This window comes from Salvelinus alpinus, chromosome 17 (assembly GCF_045679555.1).
Source record: "Salvelinus alpinus chromosome 17, SLU_Salpinus.1, whole genome shotgun sequence".
Lineage (NCBI taxonomy): Eukaryota > Metazoa > Chordata > Actinopteri > Salmoniformes > Salmonidae > Salvelinus > Salvelinus alpinus.
In genome coordinates, this window is record NC_092102.1 from 13,385,527 (window position 1) to 13,410,061 (window position 24,535).

Sequence of the window (24,535 nt, forward strand, 5' to 3'; positions counted from 1 at the left end):
TGGTCTAGGCGTAAGTTGCTCCGCTGTGATTGGCTGATGACTGACACCATTTTCTGTTCCTCTCTCTCCAGGTATATGGCCCAGCTCTGAGTATTCCTTCACTCTACAGCCCACACACAACACGCAAACACACACACACACACACACACTGCTCCAGTCATTTCACCAATAAACAGACACAGACAGACTGACTGACTTCTGGGGCTGGAAGCGCCAGAGGAAGGAGAAGGACTGAAAGACCCCAAATGTATGTTACTGACTTAACAATGACAATAGCTGATTCATCAAGCCGCACTGAGTGGAATGTTTGTTTGTTGGTTCATCTGCCCTGCTTCTCTGCTACTTAGATCAACACTGTGCTTCAAGGAGATGATCTTAAGATTCAAGAAAAACAGGTTTGTCCTATTGTATACATACAAAGCCACAAATTCCTCAGGTAAATGTCATTGTTAAGCCAGAGGGATGTCAGTTCTACCATAAACAATAAATCATGTGGAAGCTCAACATTCTGCATAGTAAAAAGGTGTGTACATTTATTAGGTTTTCAATTGTTGTGTGTACAACATTTTCATAACTGCAAAAAACTGCTCAAGTGAACATAACACATTTACAGAAGACAATGTCATAGAAGATGTCATAGGCTACTGGCATCAAGGCATTTTATGTAGAAAAAAGTATTCCTTGAACTGCCTTCAAATTCAAATCTCCATCTTAAGACTTTGGTATTGAAATATTTACACTGGAAACAGAAAGGAAGCCATTTCATTGGTCGGCAAAATCATTGATACCAATCATTAATGTCGTCATCTCTGGCATAGTGTTTTTCTCTGCAAGTAGTGTGAACGGACCCTAACTCAGCCTTCCTCAGTAGTTGAGGACACATCTCCCTTTGCAGTTCCTGTGTCCGTCTTGGCACTTCCTGGTGGGCGTGGCTGATCTGTCCTCAATGCCCCGGGCATACAGACGTACCAGCTGACCATGAACCCTGGGAGGGAGGGAGGGAGGGAGGGAAGGAAGGAAGGAACAGGACAACAAGAGAAATGAGGACAGGGTCAGAGTTGGAAAACGTGGCATTGACACTTCAAACTATCGTGCTGATCCTAACAATACTGTGCTGGCTCCAATTTTTTTTCTCACAAAGTCCTTTCCAGCACGATTTCAGCTACTATGGTGTATGTATTACCAGGCCAGAGCAATACAACTCTGCTCAGCTCAGTAGTGCCCTCAATAGAGTGCTGACGTAATAATGTTTTATTACATAAAACTAGAAGGGGAGAGGCGATTCTGGAATATGTTCCTGGATTCATCCGATGGCATTGAGGAGTTTACCACATCAGTCACCGGACTCATTAATAAGTGCATCGACAACATAGTCCCCACAGTGACTATACATACATATCCCAACCAGAAGTCATGGATTGGCAACATCCGCACTGAGCTAAAGGCTAGTGGGGTTGGGTTAAATGTGGAAGACACATTTCGGTTTAATGCACTCAGTTGTGCAACTGACTAGGTATATCCCTTCCCTAGAGCTGCTACTTTCAAGGAGCGAGACACTAATCTGGACGCTTCTAATAAATCCTGCTATGACCTCTGACGAGCCAATAAAACTGTCAAAGCATCAATAGAGGACTAAAATCGAATCCTACAACGCTGTCTATCACAGATTGCAAAGGGAAACCCAGCCGCGAGCTGCCCAGTGATGTGAACATACCAGACGAGCTAAATTCCTTCTGTTGCTTCGAGGCAAGCAACACTGAACCATGCATGAGAGCACCAGCTGTTCCGGAGGACTGTGTGATCACGCTCTCCATAGCCGATGTGAGTAAGACCTTTAAACAGGTTAACATTCACAGGGCTGCAGGGCCAGATGGATTATCAGGACGCGTACTCAGAGCAAGTGCTGACCAGCTGGCAAGTGTCTTCACTGACATTTTCAACCTCTCCCTGACCCAGTCTGTAATAACTACATGTTTCAAGCAGACCGCCATTGTCCCTGTGCCCAGGAACGCCAAGGTAACCTGTCTAAATGACTTTTGCCCTGCAGCACTCACATCTGTAGCCATGAAATGCTTTGAAAGGCTGGTCATGGCTCACATCAACACCATCAACCCAGACACCCTCGACCCACTCCAATTGGCATACCGCCCCAACAGATCCACAGATGATGCAATCTCTATTGCATTCCACACTGCCCTCTCCCACCTGGACAAGAGGAACACCTGTGTGAGAATACTGTTCATTGACTACAGCTCAGCGTTCAATACTATAGTGCCCTCTAAGCTCATCATATGCTAAGGATCCTGGGACTGAATACCTCCCTCTGCAACTGGATCCTGGACTTCCAGATGGGCCGCCCTCAGGTGGTGAGGGTAGGCAACAATACATCCGCCACCCTGACCATTAACACGGGGGCCCCTCAGAGGTGCGTGCTTAGTCCCCTCCTGTACACCCTGTTCAACCATGACTGGGTGGGTGAACAGGGAGTACCATCATTAAGTTTGCTGACGACACAACGGTGGTAGGCCTTATCACTGACGACGATGAGACAGCCTATAGGGAGGAGGTCAGAGAACAACAACCTTTCCCTCAATGTCAGCAAGACAAAGGAGCTGATGGTGGAGTGGGTCGAGAGATTTAAGTTCCTCGGTGTCCACATCACTTAGGATCTATCACGGTCCACACACCCCAACACAGTCGTGAAGAGGGCACGACAACTCCTCTACAACCTCAGGAGGCTGACCAGATTCTGCATGGGCCCTCAGATCCTCAAAATTCTACAGCTGCACCATTGAGAGCATCTTGACTGGCTGCATCACCGCTTGGTATGGCAACTGCTTGGAATCCGACTGCAAGGCACTACAGAGGGTAATGCGTACGGCCCATTACATTGCCTAGTCACTTTATTCCTAATTTTATGTACATATCTACCTCAAGTTACATCGTACCCTTGTACGTCAACTCAGTACTAGTACCCCGTGTATATAGCCAATTTATCGTTACTCGTGTATTTATTATTACGTGTTACTACTTTTCTATTACTTCTCTATTTTCTTTCTATGCATTGTTGGAAAGGGCCCGTAAATAAGCATTTCACTGTTTAGTCTACACCTGTTGTTTATGAAGCAAGAGCCAAATCAAATTTGATTTGATTTTAAGCAAGGGGTCAAATTCCGAGTTTTAGGCCAATGAGAGACTGTCGAATTTGGTCAAGATAAAAGTGAATTACTATTTTGATAGGTTAGGCTTATTTTATTGGATAGAAGTTTTATAATGCTTTGTTTGTTTTAGAGTGGTCAGTCTACCATCTTGTTAATATAATAGATCACATTTTATAAAACCCTGTGTGTTTACTCTAGAGACTTCCTGTTTTTTTGCATGGGCTGCGTCACAGTCCACTGATAACTCCTTTATCGGTCGTTCACATATGCGGTAGATAGGCTATTGTCAGCCCCCCGTGTTTGTCAGACATGAGAGGATGCCAAAATAGTTACTTTTCACGTAATTGTCTGTCTAGTCTGAACAGTTTGAGCTAGACTTTGAGTCAAGAGGGTTAAAGGGTTAGTAGAGTCTCCAGATAATGCCTAAAGCAGACTACTAAATGTACACTGAATCTTTAATGTCAGGTAAGCCAATAAGTAGTGATTGACATGATCTGATGAGTCATCCCTTACCTGCAGGAGATCTCAGTGTGAGGCAGTATCTCTCCGTCACAGTTCCACACAGACACTGTAGGAGCCTTACTGCAGCATAAACCACACAGGAAGTCTTTCTGCCCTCGCTCCTCTCCTCTTTCTACCAGGTGCTTGTGGGAACTGCTTCGGCTTGGTCTCTTTCCTTCCTCCGTCATCCCTCCATCATTCACTCTCTCCCTCTCTTCATCCTTGTCCTTCTCTTCTCCGGTAGGGAAAGAAAAGCGTACTGCCTTCACTCGGTGGACGTCCACGAACGGCAAGTCAAACTAAAATACAGCAGATAGGAAAGATAATTTATGCATCTACTGAAATATTTCTGTCTCAGATAACTGATATTTCTATACTGCTGTGCAGTACTTGAAGCCTGGCAAGCCAGTCCACGTACAATAGAAATGTAGCTAGCAATCATGGCTGCAGGGTTTGGATTTTTAGTCTGGCTACATTTCTTGTGGCCTCGCTGAGGTGGTCTTCACCTGGTCCTGTGTGCTGGTGTGTCTGTGTAGGAAGGTGAGGAACCCTAAGGGGTGTGTGTCCCGTACGATGATCAGGTCACCTGTCCCATCGGCCAGGTGTGCGGAGGGGGACAGGCCCAGGGGACTGCGAGGACAGGAGCTGGACATACAGGTGAGCGACACAGCCCTGAACCGGCCCTCCACACTCACCCACTCACCTGCAGCACGGGGCAGAGAGAGCAGAGGAAGTTCTGTGACACACCAGGGTTTGAACTCTGCTCTCCTGCATGCCACAAGACTGTTAGCCCACTGAGCTAAAGCCTAGGCATTAACTCTGAGAGCAAACATAAGACTTCCGGTCTCAGGCAAAGTTACTCACCACCACAGTGTGGTTCATTGAACCACCTCCATGCATTACATCGGATGTGTGTAGACTGGGTGTACACTGTGTAGACTTTACAGTCGTCTGTGTAGACTTTTTATAGACTGTTTGTAAGGGCCTTACCCTCAGTGTCGCTGCTGAATTGACTGAGGTGGGAGCTGTAGAGGGAACTAGCACTTGGAGAGTGGGGGAACAGTCTCTCTGTGCCATTAGAACACACACTGCACCTGGAACACACAGATTACCAACTATTACTTGTTTTACACATGATATAGGTATAGTGTAATATACCCAGTGATGTAACAACAGCACATGTTCCTGACAGCCATACATTCCATTCATATGTGTATCATCAACTCGCACTCCCTCGTAGACCCTTGGGGGTAGCTATCCATCACATACAAAAGATAGGTACAGTCTGTCAAAGACACCAGCGTCCTGTACTGTAGCATCTCACAGTCCCTTACACTCCCTCACAGACCGTGGGGCAGTTATTTCAGACAAAAGACATTGGGTATAGTCTTTCACAGAGGTAGGCTACACTCTTCTTTCACAGACACCAGCGTCTCTATCCTCTCCCAAGGAGGTGCTGTCTCTCCTTTCTTCCGGATCAGCTTGCTCTACGTTGGCATGGGAACTGCCCTCCTTAAGGTACAGATGTACACCCAACACCTGGGTCTCTGTTGCAGGTGGAAGTGACTGTAACTGAGGCAATTGAGGCTGTGTCACTTTCGCCTTCTGATGATTTAACCTAGCTCCCAGAACAGTTTCTCTCCACTGGGCTGGGATGGTTGAGGTACCATGAAATCGAAGGCAATTATTTTCTTTCAGGACCTTATATTTGAGATTGTTATGCAGGTGAATGAGGACCCAAAAGCGACGTAATAGAAACAGAGTCTTTATTCCAGTATCAAACAAACAATGATTCTCCTGGATATATCAAAGGTAAATCCAAAACAGGAAACTGAAATCCTCTCGTCAGTAGAGAGGAACGACAGGAGACGCGACCACAGACTGCAGGTCGCTTCAGGAAGGCACAGGCCGTAGCTGACATAGACACCTGCTCACACGCAGCATCTGAAGAAGGCAAAAACACGACAGGGCGGAACAAGGACACAGGAACAGCAAACATCAAACAAGAATCCGACAAGGACAGAAGCGGAAAACAGAGGGAGAAATAGGGACTCTAATCAGAGGGCAAAATAGGGGACAGGTGTGAAAGAGTAAATGAGGTCGTTAGGAGAATGAGAAACAGCTGGGAGCAGGAACGGAACGATAGAGAGAGAGAGCGGGAGAGGGAGAGAGGGAGGAGGAGAGAAAGAGGAAAAGAACCTAATAAGACCAGCAGAGGGAAGCACAGGGACAAGACATGATGATCAAAGACAAAACATGACAGTACCCCCCCACTCACCGAGCGCCTCCTGGCGCACTCGAGGAGGAACCCTGGCGGCAACGAAGGAAATCATCAATCAACGAACGGTCCAGCACGTCCCGAGATGGAACCCAACTCCTCTCCTCAGGACCGTAACCCTCCCAATCCACTAAGTACTGGTGACCACGTCCCCGAGAACGCATGTCCATGATCTTCCGTACCTTGTAAATAGGAGCGCCCTCGACAAGGACGGGGGGGGGGGAGGGAAGACGAACGGGGGCGCGAAGAAAAGGCTTGACACAAGAGACATGGAAGACAGGGTGGACGCGACGAAGATGTCGTGGAAGAAGCAGTCGCACAGCGACAGGATTGACGACCTGAGAGACACGGAACGGACCAATGAACCGCGGAGTCAACTTGCGAGAAGCTGTCGTAAGGGGAAGGTTACGAGTGGAAAGCCACACTCTCTGACCGCGACAATACCTAGGACTCTTAATCCTACGTTTATTGGCGGCTCTCACAGTCTGCGCCCTGTAACGGCAAAGTGCAGACCTGACCCTCCTCCAGGTGCGCTCACAACGTTGGACAAAAGCCTGAGCGGAGGGAACGCTGGACTCGGCGAGCTGGGACGAGAACAGAGGAGGCTGGTACCCAAGACTACTCTGAAACGGAGATAGCCCGGTAGCAGACGAAGGAAGCGAGTTGTGAGCGTACTCAGCCCAGGGGAGCTGTTCTGCCCAAGACGCAGGGTTTCGAAACGAAAGGCTGCGTAATATGCGACCAATCGACTGATTGGCCCTTTCTGCTTGACCGTTGGACTGGGGATGAAACCCGGAAGAGAGACTGACGGAAGCACCAATCAAACGACAGAACTCCCTCCAAAACTGTGACGTGAATTGCGGACCTCTGTCTGAAACGGCGTCTAACGGGAGGCCATGAATTCTGAACACATTCTCAATGATGATTTGTGCCGTCTCCTTAGCGGAAGGAAGCTTAGCGAGGGGAATGAAATGTGCCGCCTTAGAGAACCTATCGATAACCGTAAGAATCACAGTCTTCCCCGCAGACGAAGGCAGACCGGTAATAAAGTCTAAGGCGATGTGAGACCATGGTCGAGAAGGAATGGGAAGCGGTCTGAGACGACCGGCAGGAGGAGAGTTACCTGACTTAGTCTGCGCGCAGTCCGAACAAGCAGCCACGAAACGGCGCGTGTCCCGCTCCTGAGTAGGCCACCAAAACCGCTGGCGAATAGAAGCAAGCGTACCCCGAACGCCGGGGTGGCCAGCTAACTTGGCAGAGTGAGCCCACTGAAGAACAGCCAGACGAGTAGAGACAGGAACGAACAGAAGGTTACTAGGACAAGCGCGCGGCGACGCAGTGTGAGTGAGTGCTTGCTTTACCTGTCTCTCAATTCCCCAGACAGTCAACCCGACAACACGCCCTTCAGGGAGAATCCCCTCGGGGTCGGTAGAAGCCACAGAAGAACTAAAGAGACGGGATAAGGCATCAGGCTTGGTGTTCTTATTTCCCGGACGATAGGAAATCACGAACTCGAAACGAGCGAAAAACAACGCCCAACGAGCTTGACGTGCATTAAGTCGTTTGGCAGAACGGATGTACTCAAGGTTCTTATGGTCAGTCCAAACGACAAAAGGAACGGTCGCCCCCTCCAACCACTGTCGCCATTCGCCTATGGCTAAGCGGATGGCGAGCAGTTCGCGGTTACCCACATCATAGTTGCGTTCCGATGGCGACAGGCGATGAGAAAAGTAAGCGCAAGGATGGACCTTATCGTCAGACTGGAAGCACTGAGACAGAATGGCTCCCACGCCCACCTCTGAAGCGTCAACCTCGACAATGAATTGTCTAGTGACGTCAGGAGTAACAAGGATAGGGGCGGATGTAAAACGCTTCTTGAGGAGATCAAAAGCTCCCTGGGCGGAACCGGACCACTTAAAGCAAGTCTTGACAGAAGTCAGAGCTGTGAGAGGGGCAGCCACTTGACCGAAATTACGAATGAAACGCCGATAGAAATTAGCGAAACCGAGAAAGCGCTGCAACTCGACACGTGACTTAGGAACGGGCCAATCGCTGACAGCCTGGACCTTAGCGGGATCCATCTGAATGCCTTCAGCGGAAATAACAGAACCGAGAAATGTGACAGAGGAGACATGAAAGGCGCACTTCTCAGCCTTCACGTAGAGACAATTCTCTAAAAGGCGCTGGAGTACACGTCGAACGTGCTGAACATGAATCTCGAGTGACGGTGAAAAAATCAGGATATCGTCAAGGTAAACGAAAACAAAGATGTTCAGCATGTCTCTCAGTACATCATTAACTAATGCCTGAAAGACAGCTGGAGCATTAGCGAGACCGAACGGCAGAACCCGGTATTCAAAATGCCCTAACGGAGTGTTAAACGCCGTTTTCCACTCGTCCCCCTCTCTGATGCGTACGAGATGGTAAGCGTTACGAAGGTCCAACTTAGTAAAGAACCTGGCTCCCTGCAAAATCTCGAAGGCTGACGACATAAGGGGAAGCGGATAACGATTCTTAACCGTTATGTCATTCAGCCCTCGATAATCCACGCAGGGGCGCAGAGTACCGTCCTTCTTCTTAACAAAGAAAAACCCCGCTCCGGCGGGAGAGGAAGAAGGCACCACGGTACCGGCGTCGAGAGAAACAGACAGATAATCCTCGAGAGCCTTACGTTCGGGAGCCGACAGAGAGTATAGTCTACCCCGAGGGGGAGTGGTCCCCGGAAGGAGATCAATACAACAATCATACGACCGGTGAGGAGGAAGGGAGCTGGCTCTGGACCGACTGAAGACCGTGCGCAGATCATGATATTCCTCCGGCACTCCTGTCAAATCACCAGGTTCCTCCTGAGTAGAGGGGACAGAAGACACAGGAGGGATAGCAGACATTAAACACTTCACATGACAAGAAACGTTCCAGGATAGGATAGAATTACTAGCCCAATTAATAGAAGGATTATGACATACTAGCCAGGGATGACCCAAAACAACAGGTGTAAAAGGTGAACGAAAAATCAAAAAGGAAATGGTCTCACTGTGGTTACCAGATACTGTGAGGGTTAAAGGTAGTGTCTCACATCTGATACTGGGGAGAAGACTACCATCTAAGGCGAACATGGGCGTGGGCTTCCCTAACTGTCTGAGAGGAATGTCATGTTTCCGAGCCCATGCTTCGTCCATAAAACAACCCTCAGCCCCAGAGTCTATCAAGGCACTGCAGGAAGCAGCCGAACCGGTCCAGCGTAGATGGACCGACAAGGTAGTACAGGATCTTGATGGAGAGACCTGAGTAGTAGCGCTCACCAGTAGCCCTCCGCTTACTGATGAGCTCTGGCTTTTACTGGACATGACATGACAAAATGTCCAGCAGAACCGCAATAAAGGCAAAGGCGGTTGGTGATTCTCCGTTCCCTCTCCTTAGTCGAGATGCGAATACCTCCCAGCTGCATGGGCTCAGTCTCTGAGCCGGTGGGAGGAGATGGTTGAGATGCGGAGAGGGGAAACACCGTTAACGCGAGCTCTCTTCCACGAGCTCGGTGACGAAGATCTACCCGTCGTTCTATGCGGATGGCGAGTGCAATCAAAGAGTCCACGCTGGAAGGAACCTCCCGGGAGAGAATCTCATCCTTAACCTCAGCGTGGAGTCCCTCCAGAAAACGAGCGAGCAACGCCGGCTCGTTCCAGTCACTGGATGCAGCAAGAGTGCGAAACTCTATAGAGTAATCCGTTATGGATCGATCACCTTGACATAGGGAAGCCAGGGCCCTGGAAGCCTCCTTCCCAAAAACTGAACGATCAAAAACCCGTATCATCTCCTCTTTAAAGTTCTGATAAACGTTAGAACACTCAGCCCTTGCCTCCCAGATAGCTGTGCCCCACTCCCGAGCCCGACCAGTAAGGAGTGATATGACGTAAGCGATCCGAGCTCTCTCTCTTGAGTATGTGTTGGGCTGGAGAGAGAACACAATATCACACTGGGTGAGAAAGGAGCGACACTCAGTGGGCTGCCCAGAGTAACATGGTGGGTTATTAACCCTAGGTTCCGGAGACTCGGAAGACCAGGAAGTAGCTGGTGGCACGAGACGAAGACTCTGAAACTGTCCTGAGAGATCGGAGACCTGAGCGGACAGGGTCTCAACGGCATGACGAGCAGCAGACAATTCCTGCTCGTGTCTGCCGAGCATTGCTCCCTGGATCTCGACGGCAGTGTTGCGAGAATCCGTAGTCGCTGGGTCCATTCTTGGTCGGATTCTTCTGTTATGCAGGTGAATGAGGACCCAAAAGCGACGTAATAGAAACAGAGTCTTTATTCCAGTATCAAACAAACAATGATTCTCCTGGATATATCAAAGGTAAATCCAAAACAGGAAACTGAAATCCTCTCGTCAGTAGAGAGGAACGACAGGAGACGCGACCACAGACTGCAGGTCGCTTCAGGAAGGCACAGGCCGTAGCTGACATAGACACCTGCTCACACGCAGCATCTGAAGAAGGCAAAAACACGACAGGGCGGAACAAGGACACAGGAACAGCAAACATCAAACAAGAATCCGACAAGGACAGAAGCGGAAAACAGAGGGAGAAATAGGGACTCTAATCAGAGGGCAAAATAGGGGACAGGTGTGAAAGAGTAAATGAGGTCGTTAGGAGAATGAGAAACAGCTGGGAGCAGGAACGGAACGATAGAGAGAGAGAGCGGGAGAGGGAGAGAGGGAGGAGGAGAGAAAGAGGAAAAGAACCTAATAAGACCAGCAGAGGGAAGCACAGGGACAAGACATGATGATCAAAGACAAAACATGACAGAGATAGGTAGCGATATCAGAACCCCCTCTGTTACCATCAGTGAGTTGTTAATGCTGAGCTTATCAATATGCGGTCAAGAATGCACTCTCTCAATCAGAGGAGCATGTGCTACGTCTTTAACAGGTAAAGAGGGCCATCCTTTCCTTCATCCCTTGATCAGCCTCATCTGCTGTAACTACCAGTTTGTTGTTTTGGATCTTTGTACCAGGCAGTGAGTGTCTTTATTCTCTAAGAAATATAGTTAGTTGTTACCCAGAGAGGCAGCGTGTATTGTCCCTGGGGTTGGAGAGCTGGGAGTCTGCTGGTAGGTACTGAATTACGCCTGCATAGCTCCTGTTACTTAGGTACACCATAGCACCTGGGGGAAGAGTGGTGTTAGCAGCCATCATATGTCTCGAACTCATACTGTTAACACATGGAGACCTAAACACACAGAGGGAGAGAGGATGTATTTTCTCTAATAATTATTATGTAACATGTATACACAGTACCAGTCAAAGGTTTGGACACACCTACTCATTCCAGGATTTTTCTTTATTTTTTTACTATTTTTTACATTGTTGACTAATAGTGAAGTAAAACATATAGAATCATGTAGTAACCCAAAAAGTGTTAAACAAATCAAAATATACACTCTTTGGCATTCTCTCAACCAGCTTCATGAGGTAGTCACCTGGAATGCATTTCAATTAACAGGTGTGCCTTGTTAAAAGTTCCTTTGTGGAATTTCTTTCCTTCTAAATGCGTTTGAGCCAATCAGTTGTTTTGTGACAAGGTAGGGGTGGTACACAGAAGATAACTCTATTTGGTAAAAGTACATATTATGGCAAGAATAGCTCAAATAAGCAAAGAGAAATGACAGTCCATTGTTACTTTAAGACATGAAGGTCAGTCAATGTGAAAAATTTGTGCATTTGCAAAAACCATCAAGCGCTATGATGAAACTGGCTCTCATGAGGACCGCCACAGGAAAGGAAGACCCAGAGTTACCTCTGCTGCAAAGGATAAGTTCATTAGAGTTAACTGCACCTCAGATTGCAGCCCAAATAAATGCTTCACAGAGTTCAAGTAACAGACAAAACATCAAGTGTTCAGAGGAGACTGCGGGAATCAGGCCTTCATGGTCAAATCTCTGCAAAGAAACCACTACTAAAGGACACCAATAATAGGAAGAGACTTGCTTGGACCAAGAAACATGAGCAATGGACATTAGACCTGTGGAAATCTGTCCTTTGGTCTGATGAGTCCAAATTTGAGATTTTTTGTTGCCATGTCTTTGTGAGATGCAGAGTAGGTGAATGGATTATCTCCGCATGCGTGGTTCCTACAGTGAAGCATGGAGGAGGAGGTGTGATGGTGCTTTGCTGGTGACACTCTCAGTGATTTATTTAGATTTCAAGGCACATTTAACCAACATGTCTACCACAGCATTTTGCAGCGATACACAATCCCATCTGGTGTGCGCTTAGTGGGACTATAATTTGTTTTTCAACAGGACAATGACCCAACGCACCTCCAGGCTGTGTAAAGGTTATTTGATCAAGAAGGAGAGTGAGGGAGTGCTGCATCAGATGACCTGGCCTCCACAATCACCTGACCTCACCCAATTGAGATGGGTGGGATGAGTTATAAGCTAACTCTCTCTCCTCTGCTCTCATCCTTCTAGACCTATCGGCTGCCTTTGATACTGTGAACCATCAGATCCTCCTCTCCACCCTCTCCGAGCTGGGCATCTCCGGCGCGGCCCACGCTTGGATTGCGTCCTACCTGACAGGTCGCTCCTACCAGGTGGCGTGGCGAGAATCTGTCTCCGCACCACGTGCTCTCACCACTGGTGTCCCCCAGGGCTCTGTTCTAGGCCCTCTCCTATTCTCGCTATACACCAAGTCACTTGGCTCTGTCATATCCTCACATGGTCTCTCCTATCATTGCTATGCAGACGACACACAATTAATCTTCTCCTTTCCCCCTTCTGATAACCAGGTGGCGAATCGCATCTCTGCATGTCTGGCAGACATATCAGTGTGGATGACGGATCACCACATCAAGCTGAACCTCGGCAAGACGGAGCTGCTCTTCCTCCCGGGGAAGGACTGCCCGTTCCATGATCTCGCCATCACGGTTGACAACTCCATTGTGTCCTCCTCCCAGAGTGCTAAGAACCTTGGCGTGATCCTGGACAACACCCTGTCGTTCTCAACTAACATCAAGGCGGTGACCCGTTCCTGTAGGTTCATGCTCTACAACATTCGCAGAGTACGACCCTGCCTCACACAGGAAGCGGCGCAGGTCCTAATCCAGGCACTTGTCATCTCCCGTCTGGATTACTGCAACTCGCTGTTGGCTGGGCTCCCTGCCTGTGCCATTAAACCCCTACAACTCATCCAGAACGCCGCAGCCCGTCTGGTGTTCAACCTTCCCAAGTTCTCTCACGTCACCACGCTCCTCCGCTCTCTCCACTGGCTTCCAGTTGAAGCTCGCATCCGCTACAAGACCATGGTGCTTGCCTACGGAGCTGTGAGGGGAACGGCACCTCCGTACCTTCAGGCTCTGATCAGGCCCTACACCCAAACAAGGGCACTGCGTTCATCCACCTCTGGCCTGCTCGCCTCCCTACCTCTGAGGAAGTACAGTTCCCGCTCAGCCCAGTCAAAACTGTTCGCTGCTCTGGCACCCCAATGGTGGAACAAACTCCCTCACGACGCCAGGTCAGCGGAGTCAATCACCACCTTCCGGAGACACCTGAAACCCCACCTCTTTAAGGAAGACCTAGGAGAGGATAAAGTAATCCCTCTAACCCCCCCCCCCCCCCCTTAAAAGAGTTAGATGCACTATTGTAAAGTGGTTGTTCCACTGGATATCATAAGGTGAATGCACCAATTTGTAAGTCGCTCTGGATAAGAGCGTCTGCTAAATGACTTAAATGTAAATGTAAATGTTATACCGCAGAGTGAAGGGAAAGCAGCCAACAAGTGCTCAGCATATGTGGGAACTCCTTCAAGACTGTTGGAAAAGCATTCCTCATGAAGCTGGTTGAGAGAATGCCAAGAGGGTGCAAAGCTGCCATCAAGGCAATTTTATTTCATAGTTTTGATGTCTTCACTATTATTCTACAATGTAGAAAATAGTCCAAATAAAGAAAAACCGTGGAATGAGTAGGTGTGTTAACTTTTGACTGGTACTGTATATATTTGAATATTATGTCTTGATACAGCTTGACATAATAGACGTGACTTACTTCTTAGAGCTTGATAGTAGTGATACATATAAAGACATTTCAGGTTTATGTGGGACACAGGTGATGTGAGATATTTGTTTCTGACTGAACATTGATTTAAGGTGTAATTAGTTTGTAGGTTGTGGTAAGAGAGTTAATACCCTCTGACCTCCACCTTGGTCTAGCAGACAGTGTTTAAAGGGATACTTATGGATTTTGGCAATGGGTCCCTTTATCTACTTCCCCAGAGTCAGATGAACTCATGGATTCTATTTTAATGTCTCTGTGTCCAGTATGAAGGACGTTAGAGGCAGTTTCGTGAGCCAATTCAAAGAAATCCCGAATTACCAATCCCTTTAAGAAGTATTGCAGTAACAACTCAATATAATGACATGTCTCTGCTTTAGGTTCCATTTCATATACTTGAGTCACATTCCATATACAGTTTAACTTAGTAGTCCTGTCTGTGAGGCACCATCTATGATATGTCTGCAATATTAGACCATTCGCCTCATACATAGTGACCGCATCACATTGTGCCAATAATCACATGAATGCAAACCTCCTCGGGTATTATTGCTTTAATTTTCCATTACATATGTACCTGAGTAGTCATATCTGAGAGGCCCCATCCAGCGGTGTCTCTCGCTCTCAGCCAGCACGTCACCATAGAACCCGTACCCCACCAGAGACACAGAGTAACGCACCAGAGACGAGCGATGGTGGACAGAACACACATCCAGAGGCTGAGAGTCTCCTGCAATGGTTTGTGGGAAGGTGAAGGACAAGGAGGGTTTAGAGGGGCGTCAAACTCATTTTGCCCTGGGGGCCGCATTTGTTCTTCAACGAGGTCCAGAGGGCCGCACTGAAAATGCGTTATATTGCGTTATATTAGTCAATAAAATAAAACTAGTCCTCTATCCATCATTTTGAGAGTTTTCTATATTCCCTGACTCTCTAGCTTTCCTTTCAGAGATTATTAGCGAGCTGGACAGTCAAACTGTAAGGTCAATTATCATTTCTGCACAGATTCGATTTGGTTTTAGTAATTTAAAGGATATTGAGTTTGTTTCCCCTCCCCTAAAAAATATTTTATTAAAAAATATGTTTTACTCAAACGACCGCGGGCTGGTTTGGACCCCCTCGTGGGCCGGATCCAGCCAGCGAGCCTTATGTTTGACAACCCTGGTTTAGATCATGATTTTGAATATTGGCATGAACATCACAACCCTGCCTTTGTAAAATTGTGTTGCTGCTTATGACTGCCAAAGTGGTTGCATATGGCTCCAGTAAAGCGATTCTGTTAAGTTGGCTAAAATGATTTTAAGCAACACCAGAGTTGTAGATGATACTGTATAACAAAGTCAACTACAATGTCATCTAAAATGTGCTATTATGTTTTAATAAATGTGTTCATTTATGATCATATCTCACCAATGATAATATGCAGAGCAGAGGTCACTGGGTCGTTGACTCCCACAGTGGCGAAACACACACAGTCTGTAGAGCCTGAGGAGAGAACACACAGACTCATATCGGACACAACTCTATAGTGTCCTCCCTCCTCACCGCCTCCTCAAAACTTCAGAAGGACACGAAGAGAACATACACTTCCTTCTGAAATTTTGAGAAGAAGGTGGGAGAAGATGTGAGGAGAGATGCAAAAAATTGAGTCAGAAATGTTTATATCACCCAAATGGCTTTAATTTTTAACCAATAATGTCTATCTCACCTGCAGGAATGATGCCAATGTGAAGATCACATGACTGTAGCTTAAGGGAGGGGTCATGCTCCGATAGCCCTGCCTCCTGCTGTGTTCGGCCAATCACACCGTGCAGCAGCTCACTGAAAATTCCGTCCCCGCCCACACACACTACACTGAGGTAGAGACAAACATTAACAGTCAGTGATGTGATTCAATCCAATCCCAGGTATGTGCGAAATGGCCTCCTATTGCTTACACAGTGCACCACTTTTCACTAGAACCCACCATAGGGCTCTTGTCAAAAGTAGTGCACTATATAGTGAATAGGGTGCCAAATAGTAGACTTTTGGGACATACCCCCAGTTTAATATTATTAACAGATTGTTTTGTGTGGGTCTGACTGGCTGCCATAGTGTTACTGTTTACATGACAACATTGTAATGTCTGACGTACCCATCGAAACCAGTCAGGTCTTTCTTCAGTATGTGGTCTCTCGCCTGGTTGGCCCGTTCTGTCACTAAATGACAAAAAACAATCAGAATTTGTTTTACTACTAGAAATACAGCAATAGACCATGTTAGTATGAGCATAATCATGCCAATATCAACACACAATGCACTTTCAATGCGCCTTCTATAGACAAAATACACTTAACTACCAGTTATACCAGTTTAAGTAAGTCACAGGATTGTCGGCATTACTATTGTCTCACATGGGTCTCACCTACAACATGAGAGCTGATACCTGCCAGCTCAAACAGTGGGGCCACTAGAGAGTGATAGATCTGCCTCCCTTGTTTCTTTCCTCCAAACGGGTTGATGAACACCAACAACCTGTGAGGACGAGAGGGGCCTGGGAGAGGAGATGAGAGGATGGACAGATCGGTAGTAAGAGAGCAAATTTAAAGGAAAAATAGAGGCAGAGAGGAGGAAACATGAGAAACGACAGAAGGCAGACATTCACACTACATAAGCATGTGTAAATAAAAGTATGCCTGTGTCTATGGGCCATAAAGTCAGGCTGTATAGTATATTATATGTAGTGGATAAGTACGAATGCCCACAAGGGACATCCTACTACAATATTAATACTGGAGGACATGATCTTGCATTGCCTTTAAACCTAAGGGAATAAATACGGTTGAATTGTTACATTTAATTTAATTGGTGTCTTATCTCAGGACAAGTGAAGTTATCCTTACTGTGTGTTTTGAGGGCAATCCTCAGCTGGGTCATCCACTGGTCTCTGAGGTCCCTACTGGGACAGCAGAACTGGGTCCTGCCCAGGCGCCATAACAACCCATAGGACCTACTGCTGCTGCTGCGTTTCACATAGAACACTGCAGAACAGGACACACAGTCAGGAGGGGAGAGAGGGGGAGAAAGAGAGAGAGATTTCCCTCAGAATACATAGACCCACAATGAATTTAAAAACAAATCCAATTTTGATAAACTCCCATATCTATTAGGTGAAATACCACAGTGTGACATCACAGCAGCAAGATTTGTGACCTGTTGTCACAAGAAAAGGGCAACCAGTGAAGAAAAAATAAAAACCATATTTATGTTTATTTTCCCTTATGTACTTTAACAATTTGCACATTGTTACAACACTGTACATAGCCATAATATGTTGTGGGTGTAATGTTTACGGTTCATTTCTGATTGTTTATTTAACTTTTGCTTATTATCTATTTCACTTGCTTTGGCAATGTAAACATACAGTATGTGTCCCATGCCAATAAAGCCCTTTCGATTGAGAGAGTCAGCGAGAGAGAGCGAGAAAGATCAATCAAAATAAACCTAATTACAACACAGTCAAAATATAAGTACCTTACCGATTGGGAGACACAAGCACAAAGCAAAATGCTGTGCTATCTGGCCCTAAATCGACAGTACACCATGGCAAACCATTTGACTGATCAGAACCTTTAGAAAAACCTTGACAAAGTACAGGCTCAGTGAGCACAACCTTGCCATTGAGAAGGATAGACACAGGAAAACCTGTCTCCCTGTAGAAGAAAGGCTGTGCAACCACTGCACCACAGTAGAACCTGAGATGGAGCTGCATTTCCTGACAAAACAATTAGTGTAATTTCCCCAAATTTGAAATCTTTATTCAAGGTTTCAAAGACCTCTCTGATGAGAATAGGTTACCTGTCCTGTTGGGGGAAGACGCAGAGAGCTGTGCATTGGCAGCGCCCTACATTGCTGCCTGCCATAAAATGAGGGACAGTGTCTGACAGACCAACCTGCACATGTCCTCTATGCCATTATTATTGTTATTGTCCATTGTCTGGTTATTTTTTACCCTTGATTATTGTTGTTACTGATTATCCCATTGACTCTTTATATGCACATTTCACTGACTTTTCCCCCTACAAATAACTTGTTTTAGTTGGATTTTGTATTGTGTTTAATATTGGCCCCGCTCATGTCTCTGACCTGGGGTAGTAACATAACTCACCTGTGAATTCTCTGTCTGTGTCTTTAGCTACTGACCTCTGGGGTAGAACCTGCACACGCCCCTCCTCCACACCAATAACCTCAGATACTGGTACTGAAACTGTGATCACAGACAGACAGACACACACCATTATGATATTTGGCCTTTAAAGGTGCAATATGCAGAAATCGCCTAGTTCGCCTAATTTTAATTTGTGACAAAACAAGCAGTAATTGTGTAGAGAATCATTTTACCATCTAAACCGCTGTGAAATGACTTTTACATAACCAAAAATGTTGTATTTTCAGCTGTTTGAAGCTGGTGTACAAAACCGAAAGTAAAAGAGCAAAAAACGAAACGTACTGCAATAGGTAACTTTTTGAGCGACCCTACCAAATTCACGTGCTTATTGAAAATATATTTCACAATGGTTTAGATGGTACAATGAACTGAAATTAGGCAAACTATTAGTATATTAGCAACCAGGAAATGGCAGAGCAATTTCTACATATTGCACCTTTAAGAATGGGAAGCATAGAAATATCGCACATAGAACATATCTACCACTTCTTAGACTTGCTTTTAATGAAAATGACAGATCTATAGCTCATATTTCTATGTACATTTGGTCAGGTCGCCCAAAAAGCTTTAACCTAATAATGCTCTTGTGACTCTTGATTTGTGTGCGTGTGCGTGCATGTGCATGTGCATGTGTTTTCTTTGTTTTGACTGTGTTAAGTTATCTGTAAGTTGTGTTTCGTGTTGGTGCTGTATAACTTGTAATTCACCTTTACTGGAAAAGGAACATTCTTCATGAGTACAGTGACTAATAATGTCTGTTTATACAATTCTTTATGCAAAAATTTGGGTAAAAACACGCACTACTTACTAACCTACTAACTTACATACAAAATTGATCTAATTATTTTTGTTTGTTTAAATAACTCTTTACATTTTACCACTAACATGTAGCCTGTCTATATCAGTCTCCACTTGCATGTTGTCTCCAAGACAGGTTTGGTGACTTTCTGTTAGTGGCGCATAGAACAAATTCGCTCTACTTACAAGCACTGGTAACGCTGGTGTGATGGAATCATACTATATGAGGCTACTCAAGTGTTCCTTTTATTTCCTTTAATCTCAGAGTGAAGGAGATTGTTATGCAGTTATTACCAGGCAATTTAAGATAAAATCCTATATAAATCTTATATAAGCCAGACACACACACACACACACAGACACACTTATATAACACAGACACACACTATATACATTTTTATTTTAAAGAAATGTATATAATGAAATGTGCGCATTAAAAAAGAGAGCGAGTCGCATAGATGCCGTGCATGATGAAAGTGATCGATAAAAGGATAAAAGGCACTCACCGGTCTTCTTATCGCGGTTCTTCTTATCAAGCTCAGTCCAGTTGAGGTGCCAGCCAGTAAGTGCTGCCCGGTAACGTTTCTTACCGACCCATAGACTGGACTCCAACCATACTGGATCTACGTCCATACTACATGTATCTCTATAAACATATATAGAGAACTACAATCCTGTCTATCTCACTATCGCAGAAGAATGTCGGCAAGGGTAAAACAACGTATTCTACACATTACTCCAATAATTCCATGCAATTGATGAACTCTCAAGATAACAGCTCCATTCTGAGAACAATGTCTCGTTGTCTTTTTTATTTAAATGTAACCTCTATTTAACTAGGCAAGTCAGTTAAGAACAAATTCTTATTTACAATGATGGCCTACATCTTAAGTGTTGTTCAGATACCATAAAGCTCTGATAAGACCAAAAAGATAGGGAACTAGACCCGCCAGCAAAACTTTTCAGTATCTGTAAAGTCCCTCCCTTTACAGTAACATGTTTGTCAGTGACAGGTAGAATGCTGTTCTAAAAAATATGTTGTTTTCCTTATATCCCTCCCTCCATCTCTCACCTGTCTGCAACATTTGCATGAGGCTCTCTGATTGGATGTTGAAACCTGTGCTGCAGGTTAATTCGCATAAATTGTCATGTCAAAATATTGGATTCCTTTGACTCTTTAGTCACTTTTAAATGCTCTGTATGAATTAATACATTTCATAAGCCTTGTTTTCTTTCTAAAGCCAGGTCTAGTCTTTATTGCCTAAACTGTCTGAACTTGAATGCACATTGAATTGAGAAGTTGCCTATGATGTTGACTTAATAAGCCTATTTATATGTTTTAATCAACATAATACTCTGGTATTGCACTGATTATTGCCAATGCTAGCAACATTTTTGAATGAGCATTGTGCATAGATTGCGGAGAATTTTGATTTGCACTTGATTTATGGTAGCTCATCCTGCTTGCGCCAGGTAACACAGTTTTCCCTGTTACATTCAATAGCTATATTTCCATTACATTAACCACGGTACATGAAAACTTAAGCAAAAAATTACATTTTGTGTGTATTACTTCATCACACACAGATTTTTTGTTGTGGGTGGAAACACATCACTGGCAGGAACATGCATATTTTCTTTATCCCTCCCAAAAAAGTATAATTAATTTGTTTGTACTTTCTCTTGTTTACTGTGTAATTTTTCTCACCTGTGGAATGTTGTAGGTGCCTACAGGGTAAAAAGAGCAATTCAACCAGTTTTGATAAGAGAAAACAACATTTGGCTCCATTGCACTCCATTAGAAAAGGGCCACGGTACCAATCACGGCCTGCTCTAGCCTTTAGTGCACCCGCTCTTGACAGCGGAGAGAAATTTTCCGTTTTAATGAAAATTTTCTGCAATTCTACACATTTTGCCATTGGGCAGAGAAAACATTTAGCAATTTTATAATGAATTTCATGCAATTCTACTCATTTTGCAATGGGACAGAGAGACATTTGCGCAGTCTTAAAGCAAATGTCCTGCAATTCTACCCATTTTGCCATGACTTATGCCATGCTATCTGAGCGAGAGTGACTAACAAAACCCTGGAGGGTCGGTATTTGGCCATGATTACTACAAGTTTAGATAACAGGCTAGACTAACTTACCAATCTAAATATTGTTAACTGCTTAGCTGATTGAGTGACTATCAGTGATTGACAAAACAAGATAAAAACTGCTGATGCACAGCCAAATTTCTAACTTGTGTATTCTACTATTCTAACTCTCAACGGTAAATTGAGACCCTGACGGAGTTCCCCCCAAAAGGATAATAATAATAACAAAACAAAAAATTGGGGGTTGGGGCCGGTTATGTTTCTTATGCCTGGAGTCGGCCCTGATGCCAATATATTTGACCGTCTGTACTCTAGTACTACCACGGACTACCATGTGAATTCTGTAGTTCCTCTTACTGTTCCTAAGTAGTGTGTAGCAACTGTTGCTACCATATGTGCCTGCCAGTGCAACAAGGATGAGTGAGTCTTAGGAAAGGACTGTATAGAAGGAGGGTTCAGATGATTATATTTATATCATATAGCATTTCCAGAAAGCATGGACTATTGAGTCATTATTAGTTTTACACTTAAGACATGACTCTGCCTTTGTGCTGGAGAATTTGTGAATTTTGTCTCTTGCATTATAAATTCTATACATTAGTTTATACTGGATTAAGCGTACATTTTCGTTAACTGTAATTTCGTTAGTTATGCTCCAACTTTTCCTCCATCTTGTGCCAACATCAGTTACTTTTAAGTCATTTCAGTATTTTTGTTAATGATTATTATAATTTTATGACAGGACAAGACAACCATAAGAACTGAGGACAATGTACTTAACAATACATAAACAGACAGACAAATACACACGATACAACACATTTGGAAAAGACAGTTATCATCAATGCAATGGTGTAGCCTAATACAAAAAGAAATAAGGGCAAAACTTTGTTAGCTTACACTCCATGGCATTTGGAACATTTGCCTTTCTAATAACATATATTTGCTTGAATTAATATTGTTCAATAGAACTCTAGTCGACTTAGTTTTAAAAAAATGCCGAAAGAGCAGAGGTGTGGACTTGAGTCACATGACTTGGACTCGAGTCAGACTCGAGTCACAAATATGATGACTTGCAACTCGACTTTGACTTTAACACCAATGACTCGTGACTTAACTTGGACTTGAGCATTAACTTGATACCCTCCCCATGTCCAAATATGAAAAATTATGCTATTAAAAAAAGTGTGCAGCGCATCAACTCTTCATTTAACAGATTACAGTTTGAATCAAACAGCAGCCAATCAAATTGTGCCAGCTGAGAAAATGTTGCGCGTGGCAGTGCCGAGTGAACGTCATCGGGTGAATTCAGATGGAGCCCTTGGAAAGATGATACCCCAAATTATTATTTTCGGATATAAAGACTACGCTGTATCAACAAAAAAACAGATTGCAACTTGCAAAACATGTGGGAAGAAAATGACAGACGGAGGTGCAACTCTGTTCGACATTTGAAGCTGCACATAGAACGCTAAGTAGGTGCTGATATAGCCAACAGCTATATCATTCATAACTTTGCTAGTGTAGCATGTTGGCTTACGTAACGTTAAATCAAGGAGCATCCACACAGTCAGTCAGTGCGGGAACGTGATCATTGCACCCAAGATTGAGCTACAACTGGTTATCTTATTAAATATTTTATTTGTTTACATGACCTGGTATGATGATGTGTTGATCAGTAAAGAGTTTAAAGTTGTTATTTTTTTGTTTCTGCCCAAAGTCGACCTTTAAGAAGTGAAATTGTAGAAATATGCAAGTTTAGCCATAATTCTAACTTTGTGGCTGTGGGAAGTATTGATGCTTTAAAGGTTGCTGTTTCGAATAGAGCCCTACAGTGGGCACCTCATAATACCCATAAAACCTAGCAGTCAAACACAGAAACGGTTCCAATCATCTTTCCACCATTCATTTTTCACATCGTGAATTTTACAAACACTTCAAATGAAGTATGTGTTTGGTGTAGGCTTAACTTGGTTTGACGTTTTGATAACCGTGTAATTCTCTCTCGGACAAGGTGAGTTTTATTAATATATTTTCCTTTATTTTCTCCCAAAAATGTAAAATGCTAATTAGCAACAGAGAAGACCTCAGCAAGACTACAAATCCTGCAGGAAGCTCTGCATGTCATCTCTAGCCGTCACTGTCATCTACCGTTCTTTCACCACTGCGATCAGAGACCAGTGCCAAATCCATGATGAATCCATGTGCTGTATTGAAATTAATTGAATTAAGTGTTGAACTTCTTCTGTCCCCTTTCTCTGTCTTAGCTAGCCAATGACTACACTTTAGCTAGCTAGTTAGCAGAGCGGTAGATAATTTTTTTTATTTTGTATTACTTAGCCTAGATAATTGTTTGTACAGGATGTCGACTTTGGTGTCTATTTCAGACCTTATGACATTTTTTCACGGATGAGAATAAGAACATTAAAAGGGGAGAAGACCACTACAAGTCTGGCTATGTGGAGAAGACCAGCTATAGTGAGGGGCAACTTGCTGGTTTGGTCAGGGCCAACATGAGGGATAAAGTTTATCCTGTGTCGGTGAGTGTAGCTATTAAGGTAAGTTTGAGCATCTTAGCATTACAATGTGTTCTATACAGCTGTCAACATTCTACAAGGAAAGAGCCACTAAATCAATGATATAATCATTAACCAGATTACCCTGGATACCAGATAGATGAGTGATAACTGTTTTAGAATGTTGTAATTTTTTTTATTGACATTCAGAATTGACTTTGTTTAGACATCCAGCCAGTATTGTATAATGAACCAAAATATTAAAAAATATATATAAATGGAACAATTTCACAGATTTTACTGAGTTACAGTTCATATCAGGAAATCAGTACTTTGAAATAAATGAATTAGGCCCTAATCTATGGATTTCACATGACTGGGCAGGCCCACCCACTTGAGGGCAAGGCCCAGCCAAACAGAATTAGTTTTTCCCAACAAAATGGCTTTTTATTACAGACGGAAATACTCCTGTTTCATCAGCTGTCTGGGTGGCTGGTCACAGAAGATCCCGTAGGTAAAGAAGCCGGATGTGAAGGTCCTGGGCTGGAGTGGTTACACGTGGTCTGCGGTTGTGAGACCCAGTTGGACGTACTGACAAATTATCTAAAATGACGTTGGAGGCGGCTTATGGTAGAGAAATGAACATACGATTCTCTGGAAACAGCTCAGGTGGACATTCCTGCAGTCAACATGCCAATTGCACGCTCCCTCAAAACTTGAGAAATCTGTTGCATTTTGTTGTGTGACAAAACTGCACATTTTAGAGTGAGTGGCCTCTTATTGCCCCCAGCACAAGGTGCACCTGTGTAATGATCATGCTGTTTAATCAGCTTCTTGATATGCCACACCTGTCAGGTGGACAGATTATCTTGGCAAAGGAAAGTATACACATTTGTGCAAAAAAAAGAAGAGAAATAAGCTTTTTGTGTATAT

The 24,535-nt window shown here is 44.5% G+C and overlaps 1 protein-coding gene across 1 annotated transcript; it reads right to left on the minus strand.

Moving 5' to 3' along the window:
* Positions 1 to 506: 506 nt before the first annotated feature.
* On the minus strand, positions 507 to 19,987 carry LOC139542181 (ceramide kinase-like). The gene is made up of 13 exons (XM_071347290.1): positions 19,495 to 19,987; positions 18,131 to 18,229; positions 16,866 to 17,003; positions 16,388 to 16,516; positions 16,118 to 16,181; positions 15,692 to 15,837; positions 15,394 to 15,468; positions 14,564 to 14,716; positions 10,995 to 11,100; positions 4,653 to 4,756; positions 4,169 to 4,365; positions 3,675 to 3,961; positions 507 to 985 (listed from the first exon to the last, which is right to left on the minus strand). Exons 1-13 carry the CDS (start codon positions 19,619 to 19,621, stop codon positions 865 to 867), a joined length of 1,746 nt encoding a protein of 581 aa, XP_071203391.1. The 5' UTR covers positions 19,622 to 19,987; the 3' UTR covers positions 507 to 864.
* Between the last annotated feature and the right edge of the window lie 4,548 nt (positions 19,988 to 24,535).